This window comes from Morone saxatilis, unplaced genomic scaffold, assembly GCF_004916995.1.
Source record: "Morone saxatilis isolate NCDOM2014 unplaced genomic scaffold, NCSU_SB_2.0 Contig5, whole genome shotgun sequence".
NCBI classification, from domain to species: domain Eukaryota; kingdom Metazoa; phylum Chordata; class Actinopteri; family Moronidae; genus Morone; species Morone saxatilis.
In genome coordinates this window covers 21,520,295-21,538,573 of record NW_023340095.1, presented here as the reverse complement: position 1 = coordinate 21,538,573, position 18,279 = coordinate 21,520,295, and the positions used below count along the sequence as shown (strand labels likewise).

The window sequence follows — 18,279 nt, the reverse complement described above, 5'->3', positions numbered from 1 at the left end:
TTGAAGAGACACAATCTCTTACATAATGGCTTCATTTATTCTGAGTTCTTATCTGTAAAATTACATAACTGGTAGATATAGTATAACAAACACACGCACACCCACACACACCACAACACACACACACACACACACCAAACCAAACCACAAGCACCTCAGGAGGTAAACCACAATCTGTCAACCAAAACAGCCACAGAGCTTTCACTTGGGCATCAAGAACTGGTTCTGAATCAGACCCAGTTCCTACTTTATGAGAAACTAGTTGAGAAAGTTTTTTTTTCGATTTTGCTAATCAATGATTGAAAAAACCTTATTTCAGTTTCACTCTGTCTAACCTGAAAAAGGGTTTCTCGTTGTGCCTGAACACCCAAAGATCAGGCATGTCCAGCTCCACAGGAAGGCAACATAAACAGCCAGTGTTCAACATTTAGATGGCAATATAGAGTATATATTTCTCTTTAGTTTACATTTTAACCAGACGTACAAAATAACAAAAGCTGTTTTTGGCATCCTATAGATGAGTTTTTTCTTGCTTTCAGCGTAACTGTGTTGATTTTCCTGTCATAAATTAGAATTGATAAAAATAATAATAATAGTACTCCATCAGCTCTGAATGATACCCAACCAACCCCACGTGCAGTGTTGTTAAAGGGGAGAGGAATGCAGAAGAGAAGGAGGAGGAGGAGGAATCTGTAAAGCAGGCTTACAGGACACCCTATAAAAGTGTGTGTAAACAGTGTATTCAGATCGATTTGGACAAAACAAGAGAGAGATGAAAGAGTGTAATGTGCACAGAGAGAACAGTTTCTTTCTGCATGAATGGTGACCTGGAAGCTGTATCCGCTGGGAGCAACCCTCTGGTCTCTGAATCAAGGGACACACACACACACACACACACACACACACGCACCCTGAAGGCGTATTCATTTAGGTTTACGAGGTAGTGGGCTGCTAAACAGAGCAGACCTGTGTTCTTTTGGAACGCTCCCGATGCTTTGGGCTACAGCACACACTCAAGGTGTGTGTCTGTCGGCCAGGGGGTCATGTTTTTCCATAAAGCCTGGTGCATTTTACTTTGACCTGAAGAAAGAACACAGAAAAAGAAAGTTGGCCCAGGCATTTTGACCAGAATATATATATCTTGATCTGAATATTATAAAACTTGCAGCATGGATTAATAAAGCTATTCAAAAGCGACCATCTCTTAACTTTATACATTCCAGTTTTCTTTGCAGAGGAGTGAGACAGCTCTAAGTCTGTTAGTTCATTGAGTATTCAGTGTCTTTACCTATCTCCTGGCTGCAGGTATGTGGGTCAATGCAAGCTTTGAATTCTTATGCGCTCCCCTCGCTGACTGGCTCTCCTCTTATTCTGCTTCTCCTCACCCTCTCACCGCCACTCTCACCATTGATAAGGCGTAAAGTAAAGACGTAGCGCGAGAAAGAGAGATACCGAGGTGTAGGGAGACCCAGCTGATAAACCCACCACCGGCGGCATATTGTGCAGTTTTATTAAGTCTGCCTGCTTTAGATTTTAGGCATTTAACCAAAGGGACTTCAAACCTCCATTGTATGGACTCATATGTGTGGCTGATAATAAATTAGGTACCAGTAACACATTAAGGGTGTGCGTAGTGCTTATATCTTTCTTTAGTCTGCAGCCAAACTACTGCAAGGAACCACTGAACTTAGAGGTGCAGATAGTACTTTGTTGCACCTATGCATCGATTTTAAATAATGCTGACTCAACCCACGGCCCTTGCCAAAAGATAAACTTCTCCAGTCCTCCAACTGTTCTGGGTGCAGCAGTTAAGTTCAGATGTTAAGATCTCTGCAGTCTTAATAATGAAAGACTTTGATGAAAGTGTTTGGTATCATAATCTAATCCTGTGGTTTTTCTCCCTTCTATTTGAACTGTTTCTAGTGTAAATGGTGTTATAGAGGACAGTGAAATAACCATCCTGGTTTAGTTGGGCTGTTTTTGAGCCTTGTGAATGAGGCTGGTCTGCTTACCAGTGCTCACTTTGACGTATCCCAGGCCTCGTACACCTTGAGGCTTTGACCCCAGAAGGACACTGACAGTTAGGTGGCACATCAGAGCAAATTTCCTGAAGACTGATGTAAATGAGATAATTATGGCTTAATTAGGCCACTTTTTTCAAAGTATATTCATAATGCTCTCTGATGTGATTATAAAACTTGCAGTATGCCTCAAAAATATTCAATACATTTAAAATATGTATAAACCCCAATTTCCCAGTCTGGAATATGGTTCTAATGGAAATGGAAACCTTCAGGACAGTTAAAGAGGCATTAAGACATCTGTGACATAAATGGAGTTGTATGAGGTATGCTACTCTCAGATTTATGCTCTGTCATGGTGGCTGATTAAGCTGTTGATTGTTATAAAATGCTCATGAACGCCATAAGGCAATGTCATCCATTCATTATACCCAAAGTCCCCATATTCCCATTTTTTAAAATTCACATAAGTCTTTGAACTAAACAATTGTTTTCTTTTCACAAGAACTTAGGAAGCATGTTAGTCACGTCCACCAAAAAGTATCAATATTCTAGGAGCGTGAGGAGCGCCACTCTGAAAACATAGTGTTTTATGGGTTTTTTATGACCTAGAACTCACCACAAACCACACTAAATATTTCTGTGTGCCAGTGCACTAATCATCTAGACCATTGCATTAAGTTAGCTTGAACATTTTTGAAATGAAAATATAGTGAAGACATCACACTAATGCTCTTAATCAGGCCAGTTGATGAACAAACCCTGGCTGGATTATTAGGGTCAAACCTCTCTAATACCTACTACATGACACTGAACACTTCAGATTCAGAATGGTACTAGGGAGGGGAACTGATGAGATTTTATTGATACCAATGCAATTATCGATTCTGCTTATTGATCCAATTCTTTATCTCCTTGATGGGTTTCTGATCAATTTTCGCACACAGGCCCGCACAGGTTTTCATTGTCAACAGAACAGAGTTTAGAAAAAGAGTAGAACAAAAGGCATGGAGGTGACTCAGGTGTGCAAAAGCTCCACTGTTTAACCGCTGTTTAATTTGGAACCAGTTCTCCATTCCCGTCATTGTACAGAGGTTGCAACCAACACTGTTGTCATTTTTCTTTGTGAAATGAAGGCACATTGACACACAAGTTTCCAGCAGCACACACGCATGAGTTTGACGTCATCGTTTTGCGGTGTGCAACTGTCATCGATTAAAGGAATTGATAAGCCTCGAGGTGTACTATTACGATGCATCAGGCAATTTGGAACCGGTTTTCAACTGGAACCAGTTCTTGACTCCCATCCCCAGGTGTAACCTTAGTTTTGAGTTTGTTTCTGCCCTCAGACTGAGCTTGTGATCGAGCCTGGTTTAATTCTCTGCGCTGACACTTGAGAAAGGTCTATTTCTGGCCTCACACATCACAAAGATCTGGCACCTATGGGACACCTACCAACTGCTCTGTCTATTTTAGATTCTCATCATTTAGCTGACATGCAGTTCTAGATAAACCCACGCTGTCCAGATAAACATCACTTCAAAAAAAGTAACAGTTAGCATGTCAAGGGTAAGCTTAAACCTCATGAAAAAAATTAGAGCAAAAGAGAAAAGAGGAAACCTTTTTTTGTCTTCACACACGTTTCCATGTCTCTATGATTTCTGTGTCTTTATTTTTGGAGTTCTCTTTTCTTCCTCTCAGCTACTTGGCCAGTACTCTCTGTAGCTGCTTGTTCCTTCTTCTGTCGCGTCTTTGATACACTCAGTTTCTCGTTTGTCTTCCCCAAACTGCCACCAACCTTGTTTTATGCTGGTAAAAGTGCAGATACACTTCTGTCACTGTAGCTTCAGATGAACTTTCAGCCATAGCCAAAGTTGTGTTGCTGTGTGTTTCTGTGTGCGTTTCCCTGGTTGACTCTCAGTAACAGTTTCCCTTGTTGGAAGATGCAGTTGAGTTAACCTCCAGGCCATCATTTAATTAGTTCTTCTCAGATGCAAGTTGCAACATAACTTGGCATCAGTATAAATAACATGATTATTAAGAATTTTTCTTAAGCAAATGCAGTTTCACTTTTCTCTTGTGCTTGATCCCTCTTTGTGTAAATGGAAATTGCCAACACTTTGCCCCATTCAGGCTGTATTTTCCTGTCTGCAATGGGAACAACGGAGGACACTTGAAATAGCTGTGTGGTGTCTCCCATTTATTTTTATTATCTTTCCATCCAGTCTCTGTTTTTATCAGTTTTAGTGTAACCATGTCTATATATATATCCTTCTCTTTCCCTGTTTTTACTCTGACCTTTTAATCTTGCCTTTGATTGTTTCCTGTCATTGTCTTTTTCAATTGTTACAATTAGATGTAGAGGAAGACAACTGAAAAAATAGAATAGATAGAAAAAAGGGTACAGTGACTCAACCTGATGTTTATGTTTGTTGACGTTGGTGCATTTCTTTTGTCGTTGCTGTGTCTCAGGCGCTGGTGCCCCAGAGAAAGGCAGGAAGACGGAGGACGACTTCTTTCTGTTTTCTCAGCAACAGGGGAAGGGCGGTGAGAGGAGAAAGATGCCCAAACCGGTTAGTACCTAACATGCTGGAGATGAATGGTTGATTTACAGCACCATCCCTGCGTACCTCTCATGTAGAGAGTTACTGCCTTGTACTGCTATTCTTTAATCCCACAAGGTTCTCCCACTTATTGGCTCCATTCCTCAGTGTCAGATTGCAGAATTTCAGGCAGTTGTTGCCATAAATTTCCAGTTATTAAATGTCCTTGAATTCCCTATTTTAGATAATTTCTGCTTTGCCAATCTCCATTCTCTGCAGCATCTGCAAAAATGTTTCTGGGTAAAGTTGGTGTTAGTCACCGCCTTCTCTAACCATAATGTTACATAAAATCCCTCATACTGCTGGCAAATATGTTTGTGTTGAATATTAAAGTATGTTGCATTAGCCATGCATTCACATTATTACCATGACAGCTGCTTACACACAATGTGAAGCCAGGTCTGCATGGAGACTGATGACCTTTACCACTGGGGGACACAGGGGACCTGTTAAAGCTGATCAGGAGCAACCAGAGTCTGCAGAAATCTTTGTTTCTGTTTTTTGTTTAGCAGCTTTAAACAAGCAGGGTTGTTCACACACAACCAACAGTTTTGTGTCACAGCTAGTTAACTTGATTGTTTACAGCGTTAAAGACAGAGTTCCTGCCGTAAAGATGGAGGCTAACAACATGAACTGGGACTTTTACAACCACACTTTTACTCATTGCACTCAAACAATACTCTCTGTTTCACCCTCATTGAATGGTACTCAGGAGGTTAATGTTTCTGGCTGAGAGGAGAGGTTGACTGCAAGTTCAGGATGGCTTTCAGGCACTGATAAGAAATAGGTAAGAAACAAATAGAAACGCGCCATTGTTCTTTATCCCTACAGTGCAGCCTACAATACCTGCTATATCTGTTCTTTTAAGTGAGCCCAGAGTCTGTCATCAGCTATGCCAGTCAGAAGAGTTTTGGGAAAACGCGAACACACACACTCACACAGTCGGTCACTTTGTGGAACTGTCCTGTCTATTGAAGAGCAAACACAAAGAGGGCTTTCTCTACTCTATTTTTGGACTGAAGGACAGTGGGAGCTTTCATGTTGCTCTAACACAAACACATGCAGACTGAGTTTGCACCGCAGCTTAAATAACGGGATTATAGTCTGAGGCCTGTGAAGCCATTTACTATATTACCTTTCCTATATTTAAACCTTGAAGGCAGCAATATAAACTCCAGGAGTCTTCTCAGTGATGGAACAGTTGAAGCCTCGGTCATAGTATTGTTTTGCTTTATGGTACGATCAATAAGTTAATGTCAAACGTTGTACTGATGTTTTAAAATGATGAAACGGTTACAGACATAAAGAAATATGTTTTAAATGCATGAATTAATTTTCAAATCAATTCCAAATGTTGTAATCATGATTAACTGATAAATAACATATGATTAATGGTAGCATAATTGTGAAATCACATGTATCAACCATTTGTTGTTCATGCATACATGATCAGTTTTTCTTTTCCTAACTAAATAACTGAAATTTTTCAGAAAAACAGATTTCCCAAATATGATCAAGTGCAATATTTCCAAATACATGATGACAGAGGGACTGACTTTATTTGATCATGTATCCTTTTCTTACCATACTGTATATGTAATATGGAATTCCATTAAACCTATTTAAGGTGCTCTTCTCCACTTAGGAAAGGTGTAAAATAGCAGCATCCAGAATTTAAGTATTAAAACCAATCTCAGTGTCAAGAAAAAGCTGTGTAAAATAATTTAAATACTTAACATTTTTGCCCCAACCTAAACTATATAGCAGTCTGACTGTTAACATTCACAGATGTCAAAATCAATTAAAACAACCTCAGTTTTGTTATTTAAGTACCCCAACGTCTGACTGTAAACCTATTCCAAATTCTCATGTCAACTAAAAATAGATTGATAGAGGTCACTGAAAACTATAGCACAGCTAGAAAGCTTGTAGTTGCAGGGCACTTACAATCCTGCCGTCTGTACGTGCTGGCTGCTTACACAGTTATCTACAGCCAGCCAGCAATTGTACCAAGCCCCTGGTTCATCAATCTCAGTAATGGGGAATTAGGCCACGCCTGATTCCTGGAAAGAGACCAGGGACATGTGATGGAAAAAAGTAGTGAGAGGATGGGAGCTGAAGAGAGAGATACAAGGTGACAGAAACACAGAGATGAGAACAGAGGGGAAACGATGAAACGGCAGAGAGAGAGAGATTGCATGAAGCCCTTTAAAGGTTGTGTTCAGTGCAGGTTGAGCCTGTGTCATAGATCAATGTCATAAACTGTTCTCAGCCATAAAGGAGCATATATATTATAGGAGTAATATAAAAGTCATTTAAACTGCTGTTACAGTTTTTTGACGACATGAAAAAATACTGTTCTGATGTAGAAAAATGAAAAGACTACATTCCTATTTAACATTTTGTGATGATGAAGTGATTTAGCTGTATTGACTCTGAGAAACATCAATGCATAGAAGTCACTGAATAGAATCAGAGAGGAACAGCTGGAAGAAGGACATAGTGGGAGATAAGAGACAGAGACTATGTGGATGGACGGACAGTTTACAAGGGTAAGCAAAAGAGAAAGTTAAAACGAATGGTTAAAGGATTATCGAAGCACACCGAAGGGAAGAAAAAAGGCAAACAAAGGGATGAAAGAGGATTTGGGAGAGGACTGAGTGACGGGCACTTTGTTCATATGCAGTCCAGAAAAACGACACCCAGGCCGCCCTCGAGGGGAACTCCCACTCCGGTTACATTAGGCTATACTTTGACATTAAGCCTAGCCGTAAACACATCAACCTTTTACTGCTTCATCTGTGCATTCTCCACCATGAAAACACTTAAATGTCACATTGGATTAAAAGCTGACGGGCCCCTGCAGGCACGCTTCGTAATAATTGAACAAGTAAGCTAGCTTGAAGACCAACAAAAGAACAAAATATAGGGACGAAAAACGCATGGACAGTTTCACAGGTCAGCCGAGTAAACCAGTAAACAAGAGCTATAAAGAGTCTGTGTTTTGTTGAGCCACTTAGAAACAGTCTGTTGTCTCCCTGAAAGGTGAGACAGGCTATAAGCTAGCTAGCCCCAGGCAGACCATTAAAAAGTGAATTTGGTCTGGACCGTAACCCTCCTCAAGGCCTAATTTAATGGTGTTTTTGTGTGTGTACATACACCCCTAACATAACATGGGTGTCCCCCGGTATTCACGTCTTTCATGTTGTTCAAAGGGGGGGTTGTACAAAAGGGGCTCTTTGTAAGCAGGCTAACCAGAAATGGAATGTTGCACGAACAGGAGGTGATTTAATCAACTTAACAAGAGGAAACACCATGAAACAATCTTATCTTTACCTCACATTTCACTGTGCTGGTCATGTATTGTTAATGTTATGCAACACTTAGGACTATGCCAGATAGGTGGCCAAAAGGGATTTTTTTTCTGGTTCTATCTTATTTTATATCAACCAACTGTAATAGAAAGCAGGAGATCTGGCTCTCACCTTCTTCCACCTTCAGGGGGTCACATGAATGTATGACTCTTTGCCTCCTGTGGAATCACTTGACCATTTTGTTTGGGTTTCAAGGTTTAGTTATAAGCCCCCAATCAGGAAAGTACCTCTACTGCACAATTAAACACAACACAAATGTTTTTCCTCTTTATTTTAAACCCCCCTTTTTCCTGTAATTCAAGTCAGCAGCAGTAGTAGCAGTACAGAGAGGTTAAAGGGCAAGGTGAGGTACAGAGCAACACCTGTGAAACTGATACAGATTCATTATCAGGCTGAGCAGCACTTTCAGCTTTCATAGACATATAAGGAACACAAACAGTTACAGTAAATGTCCGTTTTTCCATTTTGTCCAAGGTCTGAAAGTATCAAACACATTTTATTGTTTTGTTAAGAGGACGACAGAGAGAATTATACGGACATTAGGTCTTCCTCAAGGTCACGAGCAACAATTAGTACTGTGTTATTCGAAACCAAATCGAGACATGATATGCAGAACTATTCATGTTTGTTTTATCCATCCTAGTGTACCAGTAAGCTTGGCCATGGACAGCAAGTCAACAAACAGTACAATGTCTGACAGTTGCAGAAGGATTATAAAGGAAAGTAGTATTCCTGTGTTCAAATGGTCACAATGAAGATTTTCATTTAGAACTTGGCATGTACACTACAAACTAGTGTCAAACCTTCGTGTCTTCTGAACTCATTTAAAAGCAAAAGTGTTGTTAGCTGCCACACTCAGAAGTAGAGTGAAAAGCTGGCCCTCATAGCGAGTACAGAGACAGAGATAGTCGATCAAAAGGGGATAAGGGTGCACATCTAAGGTCAGTCTCTCTTTGAAGGCATTCAGAGTGTTGCACCTGTTGAAACACACGAGAAGTAGTTGCAAAGTTAAAGCTTGATAGAGAAGTTCAAACCCTGCTTGCTTTTACACCTTTAACGAACCGCTGCTTGAAGTGGGTGTTTGTGTCGGATTATGGGTTTCAGAAAGTTCTGGAAGTTGTAGGATGCAGCCTCTCCAGTAATAATGTCGGGAATGTACGGGGGGAGGATATTTCAGACAAACGACAAGAACAGAACAAACAAAGGACAAATATTTTGTTTGTTTTTTTTAATGTTATTTGATGGTGAATGCTGTTGCCCTTTTTATAATATCCAACAGTGCACTAGCATTGAATGACAGAACATGTAATCATCCACGTAGTTGGCATGAATAAACATTGGAAATACATGGGGAGACTGTTGGTCAGATTATTATTGTAAGAGCATTTTTTAATCTTTTTCTTTTGTCACACAGCGAGGGGAAAAATAGATTTTCTCCTCAATGCTTTATAGTCTGGCAGTGTTTTCTAGTTTATTAAAGTGATTTTCTACATAAGCAATCTCAGAATGTCTGTTGTTTTGGGACTTCCGGTTTAGCCCGTTTATATATATATATATACGTGTGTATATGTCGTGTTGGGCTGGATGGCGAACTCCAGCTCAGCGTCCATGGTGGTGACGCGCACATTGATCTGCAGAAAAGAAGAAAATGAAACTAAATGAATGGACCAATAAACAATATATAAATTAGGTTTACGATTCGAAAACCTCATCCAGTTGAAGGTGTGCTTGTGATTTATATAGTCCGAATCTTTGAACTAAAAGTGTTCTTCCTTCCTTCCTGGTTTTGTTGTTGTGATTCTCACTGTAAAAGTCTGCTACAGTCTGTTACTTCATCCACTTGTGACATAACCTCATATTTCCAGCTTTTGAATATTTAAAAATCTAATATTTATTGTAAAGTTAAAAAATCTAAAAGCATAATGTAGCAAGAAAACATGACACAGTAGTGGCACACACACACAGGCAGAGCAGATTGAAAAACTCAAAACATTTGAAAAGAAAAGGAATATAGATGTAAGAGAGGAATGGTAAAAAAAAAAAATGCTAACAACAAAACCTGCAAAAGAAATGACATGAAAATGCTTCAGACAGTGTGAAAGAACAAACAAACACAATCTGAGGCAACGGTTTAGCAAATAAGAAGCAAGAAAGGAGTAAAGCTGATGAACCACTGTGACCCTCTGCTGGTGGGACAGCCTGTGCCAGCTGTGTGTGTGTGTCCTCCAATCAGACTTCTATAAATATTCCTCACACTTGGTGAACACACACGCACACAAACACCCTCTGTGTTCCAGCCAGTTACCATGTAAGGCGCCGGCTGTTTACGCTGCTCATCCCCTCTGCCAGGAAGCAGCAGAGAGGAAGCTGCTTTCACTTCACTCTAATGAGGGGGAACTTATTAGGAAGTCCACTTAGCAGTTCCAGCAGCCTAACCTCAACATCGCTACTATAATTAAGTTCCCACGCATACATTTTTAATATTAAAATCAAGTATATCTGAGAGATGAAAGGAGATAAAGACGGCCATGCACAATGATCACCGCTCTTAGATGCATTTATACTGGCCCTCAGGGTCCACAGGACATCTGCACTCCAGCATGAAAGAGTGAAAGCACAACCATTTGGGTCATTTCCTTGGCAAGTCAGTAAATGAGGGCCAATCGGAGGGATTGTTCGTCAAGCAGATGAGAGAAAAAAACCACAAGTGACTAGATGAAAGAATGAATCAATCAAGTGTAAGAGGATGGTGAATATTGCACCCCGTCTGCTGCTAACTCAACTTCTTCTCAATTTACTGTTTCCTAAATGTGTACTTTTATACCCATTTCCTATTTCCAAACTAATTTACAGCTTTAGAATCTCTTCTTCAAACACGTTTTTCATTGAGATATTGGCTTTTCTGATGATGCTGTGAAATAGTGTTGGATTATGGGAGTTGTTGTCTACATATCACCATTGCCGATGGAAATGTGACGTGACTCAAGCAGACATTGCATTAGCGGGTGAGGTATGTTAAGTCACGCTTGTCGACTCCTCGCACTCTCTGCCGTGTTACCCGCAAGTTAGAGCGACTAGAGGCAAGTAGATGTATGTTACCTTAATAAAATTACAGATTTCTCTGTGATTTACGTTGTTGAAACATCTCGGGGATGATGTAAAGTACACAATATAGAAGAAGTATAGTAGTGTAGTGTTTTTAACTTTTAATGTGAAAATGCTATGTTTAAATCACTCTTTTTCTTATTTAGTTAAAACTGCATCTGCACCCTATCTCTATTGATTTTATCTTGTGCAAAATCTAAACTCAAATATAGGCGCATATATTTGAATTATTCATAAATGTTTTAATGCCACAGGGAAGGCAGCAGTGAGGTGCTGTGAATCCACAGCTGCAAAAATAAGACAACTGTTTGAAGAAGAAAGCCAGTACAGAACAGGATTCTGGGAGTTGCATGCAGTCAGGTGTGACTTTCACAGCCAAATATGAGCATCTGGAAACTTTATTTAGGGCTGCTGCCACATCGACACATGAAATGTACGTGTGTGTGTGTATGCGTGTGTGTCTGTCGCAGCATTACATCTTAAGACCACCGGGCTTCAAACCAGCAGCAGAGCTAGGGGAGACCAATCCAGTGTCTCACAGTAATCCCTCTGGGCCCTGGTCAGAGTGCTGAACTCACACACACTGCGCACACAATGCAATCACACTTTGGTCTGTGTGTGTGTGTGTGAGTATTCCTATCTCATTGGAGGCATAATACATTAGACTGTGCTGTGGTGTTCTGTGCTGCAGTAAGAAACCCAGCTGCAGTGAAACCAACTGACACTGTCCTCAAGTAACCCTGACAGAGAGCGAGAGAGAGAGAGAGAGGAGAGTAGAGAGAGAGAGAACATAAGAAATGGGTAACAATAGCTACAGTAAAAACTTGTAACCTGCCTCAGGGATGAAACTGCTGCATCAGTAGGGTGTGTGTGTGTGTTTATTTGTAAGTGTGTGTCTGTGTGAGAGAGAATAAGAGAGAAGGAGAGAGGGAGAGAGAGAGAAAGGAGACAAAGACAGCCAGACAGATAACGCTGGAGGTGAACAGAGTGCATCAGACGAATAGACAGCTCAACTGACCTGAAAAATATAGACAACACACACACGTGCGCTAACCATGCTTTGCAGACAAAAGAAGAGCCACTCTACCCCCAACCGTGCCCTCTGTACACACACACATTTTAACAACATCTAACAGACAAAGGATATGAACAAAGGCTTTTATTTTTACTTGATAAATGACTTTTCGACTAGTCACTTATGAAAATCGCAGCCAATTAACTTGCTATCAGTCAACTAAATGATTAATTGAGAGGAGTTCTGACCTAAATTCCTTTCTTTCAGATGATTAAATAAATCCATTATACATCCACCTTACTGTAGTTGGACATCACTTTAAGATATTCATACTGCTGGTGTCCATTGGAACCTGTGTGTTGTTAAAGCATGCCTGTTCTTGTTTGCCTGCTTATGGAAATCAAATGTCCAAAGAGGGATAAAAAGATTTGACTGTCAGTGTGTGTTTTAAGTGTGTGTTCTAAATTTGTTCAGCTCCATATGAAGAAGAGTTGTGTTTGTGCTGTATGGGAACGCAACCATATGGCGGTGGTGGTGGTGTGTTTGCGTGCTGAAGCGGGACAGACATCTGTGTGTACGTATGGAAGCGCAGCCATATGGTGGCTTTACATGCGGGTACAATATGCACACACAATATGGCATTTTTCCGTGAGCACATCGTTGCATCATGTGTCTCTGTGCTCGAGCTGATAAAGTCTCCATAGCAACGCCCTTGTAGCTGATTTTAATGTAATTTCCTACAAAGCCCTGTGGGCTTCCTAAAGAGGGATTTACCACTTGACAGGGTGACCTAGAGAGGATTGACCCCTCTTGAGGTGAGATACAGGCGGAACAGTTCAACAGGGAGACAACAGCAAAACAGTGAAACTGCAGTTAGATTTGTTTGGCTGCAAGTAATGTTTGTTTTAATTATTTTAATTTTTTAAAGGTGGTTTAAAGGTTTTAGATTTATTGATTAATCTTTTAAATCATGATTTACCAGAGCCTAATGTGAAATTGCTTGTTTTGTCCGACCAAGAGTCCAGAACCCATATATATATACATATATATACATATATATGTATATATATATATTCAATCTACAGTGTGAACAAATTGACATACAAGACATCTAAGATATTGCCACCACAAGAAATGATATCTTTAATATTTTACTCTCTATAAAAGTAGCATCAAAGCTTACAGAACACAATCTCTGTACGGGAGAATATATGCTTATAGTATTCTTAATATTAATATACACACCGTTAACAATAAATCCCCACTAAAACCTAGACTTGCTTTTTTATTAAGGATGGATTAGATGAGGGAGAAAGAAACAATATACCAATTGGGAAACGCACAATTCTGCGCTGAGGTGAATAACATGAATTTCCTTTGTGCACAGCAGGAAGAGGTACCCTTCTAATGTAGTCTGCTATTGTCTGTGAGGGGAATTGTTTTAAGTGTGAGTGTGTATTGGAGCCTTTGTCTGTGCCTGCAGACATTTGGACATGAGTGTTTGTGTGTTTCTGTATGTGTGTGTGTGTGTGTGTGTGTGTGTGAGTGTGAGAGAGGCTGCTGGAGCACAAAGATACAGACACAGAAAGAGAGCACCATGTCTTCTAGCTGATAGCAACAAAACGTTAGATAGATAAAGCAGGCGGCCTCAGCCTCTGCTAACCACAATCCTTTCCTTTACTGTTGACTAACTGCTTCTGTTATAAAGCTTTTTAGTCATGAGACATATTACATGTCATTCTGTCTTACACGTGTGTAAATAATTGTACCATAAAGGTATTATTCCTTGCAGTACTAAACAAGTAATAAAGTAGTTATTTTAGTAATGATCACTGCTCGCCTCCATGTATCCTACTTTTATCAGCTCTGCTGCCAGTGCAGCTACTACTACTACAAATACTGCCAAGCCCTTAAATACAACACAGGCCACCAGCAAAAATATATCAGCCAGAAATTCTCCACAGTGGTGGTATATGAAGCCTGGCCGATCATGGGCCACAAATCCCCACTGAAAAATACATTCCCTTTGTTGGAGCTGAGTTCAGGCTGCTTGCTGCATGATGTGAATTGTAAAATATTGATCATAAAAATCTTGGCTGGATAAAACAATGGAAGGTTTTAAGGACTAACGGTTTTCTCGTCCTTATTGAGATCCTGAACATCAAATTCATTTGTGAATTTAGTGAAAGCAATTTGTTTCTTCACTTCGGCTCAGGGTTTACAGAGCGGGACCACAAGCACTGTTGGTTTGTTTTAAACACTCAATCAGCGGCAGACGGATAAGCTCACACACACTGTTGAGAGGGAGGTTCAGTGTTTAAAATGCTGGGAGCTCTGGCAAATATTTGGATGACATTAGGTTTCTGACTCTTCAAGGCATACAGCAAACCCACAACAGTGACTGCTGCAAACCCACAACAGTGACTGCTACAACCACACAGCATATTACACTAATGCTAAAAAACCAGCACCTACTACAGAGGTGGGGTGAGAGCCAATGAGCGCTGTTCATTGTTATGCAAACCATCAACACCACTGACTCAATCAATAAACACCAAATACAATATTATTCCACACATTAAGTGTGGGTGGATGAACTTCAAATTAGCTTTTAATCACTTCATCCTGGTTGTGACTGAGAGGGCATCAATTCAACACCTGAAGTGATACATACTATATGTAAATATCTAGATCAGCATATCTGTTGGCTGATAAGTAACAAACAATTGCAGAACTGTAAAATGGCTTCTTTAATTCTTTAATAACCAATTTCAAAGGGATCCTCATCAAAAATGTTTATGTGCTGATGTTAAAACAATCCCAATTATTGATAATATAATGTTGGCCTACAGAATCCCGTGTTGGTCTGGCTATAATGTTTCAGTCCCTCCAGGAAGTTGCGATGTTGACACAATCTGCCATTGTCACAACAGTTAACACAATTCAACCAATCCCTGCGACCTTGCAATTGTGTCCAATCAATGCAACTTTTCCACAAATTTGACTAATCATCGTAGTTTCCTGCGCAAAAAGTTGAGCCATATGTCACTAAACTAACTTTCCTTATCCTAGCTGTGAAGATGTGGTCCATGCAGACATGGGGCAAAGTCTCACATCGCATAAATGACTATAAACTGTAAATAGGAAAGCTTTAATGAGCCACACAGCTATACCCTGTCGTGCAGCTTCTATAACCAATAGTAGAAATATTTTTGTCCATGTTACAAAATATTATTTTAATGAAGCGACATGAGATGTATGAGATGATATTGTTATAGTATCAGTGGTATGTACTAATTCTAGCTGCGGAACTTGTGATTTCTATACACAGCTTGTAGCCAAATCTTTGCTCATGAGGCTCTGGGAGAAAAGCGTGCATGTCTGTCTCCATTTAGCTGGCTGTGTTTACCAGCATCCTCTATGCCTCCATGTAATTCATAACAAGTAGTGACAGCCAAATAGTAGGCTAGTGTGTACAGGCAGAGGCCGCCCACGCAATGCAGCCCACCTGTTGACTGTGTTTGTGTGTGTGCGAGAGACTCAGACAGCCATAATTAAAAGCTGTTGGTAGCTAAGCTGGTTAACAGAGGCTTTAAAGCCAACCAGGGCCACACTGCCTTCTTCACCTTTTCTCTTCTCTCTTTCCAATCATCTACTTCACATCTCCTCTCTGACACTCTTTTTATCTTCACCCCCACTCCTTTATGTGTCCTACTACTACTCTGTCTCTCTTCACCTCTCCTCTTTTCCACTCTTGTTCTCTCCAAAACCACTTTTCCACTCCACGTTTCTATTGTCTTTATCTCCTGGCGTATACAGTAATGTGAGTATTTATCAGTCCTGCTTTCGGCTTGTTCATGAAGGCTGTTTGTATTTTCATAATCAAAGAGAGGCATCAAGGACGTATAAGAGAAGACTTATCCACTAACACTGTGTCACACCACGCAGTCCACCCAATCCTGTGCTGATGCTTTTCAAAGCATGGAAATTAAACAAGAATCTGTGGGCTGATATGGATTGCTGTAGGAGTTAGCATGCAGACACAGCTTTGCTTTCAGCTATGCAGAAAAATAAATACACCTCTAAGCAAGAAAGATAAGCAGCACAAAGAATAATACTAAAACTCATGTGCCTTCTCTTTTACTCCAATTATTTGTCTTGAACTTTTTATGCCTATCAAGCAGTGTCGCCACAACAAACAATTATTTCCATTATTGATTTATCATGGGTTTTTTATCGGTTGTTTCGTCTCTGAAGTTCCCATAGTTCAATGTTCTCAAATTGTCCCAAAATAAAGATATTCCATTTAAAATGATATGAAACAGAGAAGAGCAGCAAATCCCCACATATGAGAGAATGTGTGTTTGTTTTTGCTGAATGAATTAACTGATTCAATTCATCCAAAAGACCAATTAACTAAGCACTAAATTGCCTTGGCTACACGTGTTTGGTGACTGTATTTATTATGGTATGCAAACAACATGGCCAAAAATATGTGGACACCGAAACGTGGAACCTGGCTGCAGGGATTTGCTTCCATTCAGACAGAAGAGCCTTAGTGAGATCATCCACTGATCACAGTCGCTGTTCCAGTTCATCCTAATGGTGTTGGATGGGGTTAAGGTCATGTCAAGGCCAGTCAGGTTCTTCTGCACCAAAATGGAAAACCCTTTTTTTAGAGGCCTCTGTCTTGTATTGTACAATATTATTTTATGTTGTAGCATTAAGATGGAATGGATTAGATGGAACTAATGGGACTAGCCCAAACCATGATAATCATCCTCAGATGAAATGTAGGCTGTCCACATACTTTTGGCCATGTATTTCAGTCAATCACTATGTTATAAATCATACTGAGTGCAGCGTTAGAGGTAAATGTTCATGTTTCATCCCGATGCTTTAGCGATACAGCTTTTTTAGTACATTCCAATAAAGCAGTGAGTGAAGGCAGCGGAGGTTAGGGAGAGGGGGTGGGAGGATTGGTGAACTTCACACCCTCCCTCTAATTAGATTTAGTGACTTGGATAATTCCCATTATATAAATGAAAATGGCCCTCTGAAATATTTAAAGCCTCCAGCACAGGCTTGCTGCCCCCCCCTCCACCAGCCCCCAGTCCCCAGGGACACCATCACCAGGAGGGGCAACATGTGCAAAACGCAGCGATAAATCAATAATGTACGATGTCCCACCACATCTCACACCCTGGATTAACATGCACGCCTATTCACACACACACACACACACACACACACACAAACTGTAAGCCTGAAAAACATGTTTTCTGCTCAAGCTGGCAGATACAGATATAATGATAAAATAAATATGTATCAACACATGTGTCCTTTATTTGTACAGACGCAAACACACACACACACACACAATGCCGCTGGGGAAACGCATACACTCACCAAAACATATGGGAAATCAATACATCTTTAAAAAAGGATTCTCGAACAACATTTAACCCCCAGGGTGTATGTTCTTGGATGAGGAGAATGTTTTTTACTCTATTGTCTCCATGTTTGGTCTTTATCTTTCCATGTCTCCTTTCTTTGTCCTCAACCCTTCTCATAAGGGTTAACTGCAATTGTAAAAGGGTCAGTCTGCTTCCAACTTAAACCCCTTTCAGACGTGCACTCCTTTACATTAATCTGATGGTCTTTTAAAATGTCACTTTAACATTACTTGGTCACTTTATCATTAAAGTCCCAATGGTAATCTTAGTAGGTCGGATGTCCGTATTACTTTCAACACCGCAGCAGTCTGGACTGAATGCTGTCAGATTAAAGGCTGCAGCAGTAAAACATGCAGAAAGAGAGATTAAATGCACATCTTATGCCACCTTCTAAGATTACTGTAATAAAGCTCAATCATCATCTCTTACACGCTAATCTCTATAGACAAATATCTGCAAGGGACCAAGATTTTGGCATCAGAAGCACTCTGGTTTCTGTTTGTAGCCCATCGGCAATCGTCTGTTGACCATTTAGCTTTTTATTAGCTTTTATTTAAAGGCATCTGCATTCATACCAGATATCTGTTTATAGACCTTAGCTGAAATGTGGGGGGACACGGGACATGGGGGACATCCATGTTACATATATATACATATATATCTATATATATATATATATATATAGATATATATGGAGTTCGCCAT

At 40.1% G+C, this 18,279-nt stretch overlaps 1 protein-coding gene across 1 annotated transcript in view; it reads left to right on the top strand.

Moving 5' to 3' along the window:
• Positions 1-18,279, top strand: part of LOC118338910 (radixin) — a gene marked incomplete in the record, with an annotated part of 39,260 nt that overhangs the window by 3,734 nt on the left and 17,247 nt on the right. The window contains 1 exon segment of the mRNA XM_035676369.1: positions 4,494-4,594. Coding sequence (XP_035532262.1) covers positions 4,583-4,594 — 12 coding nt within the window.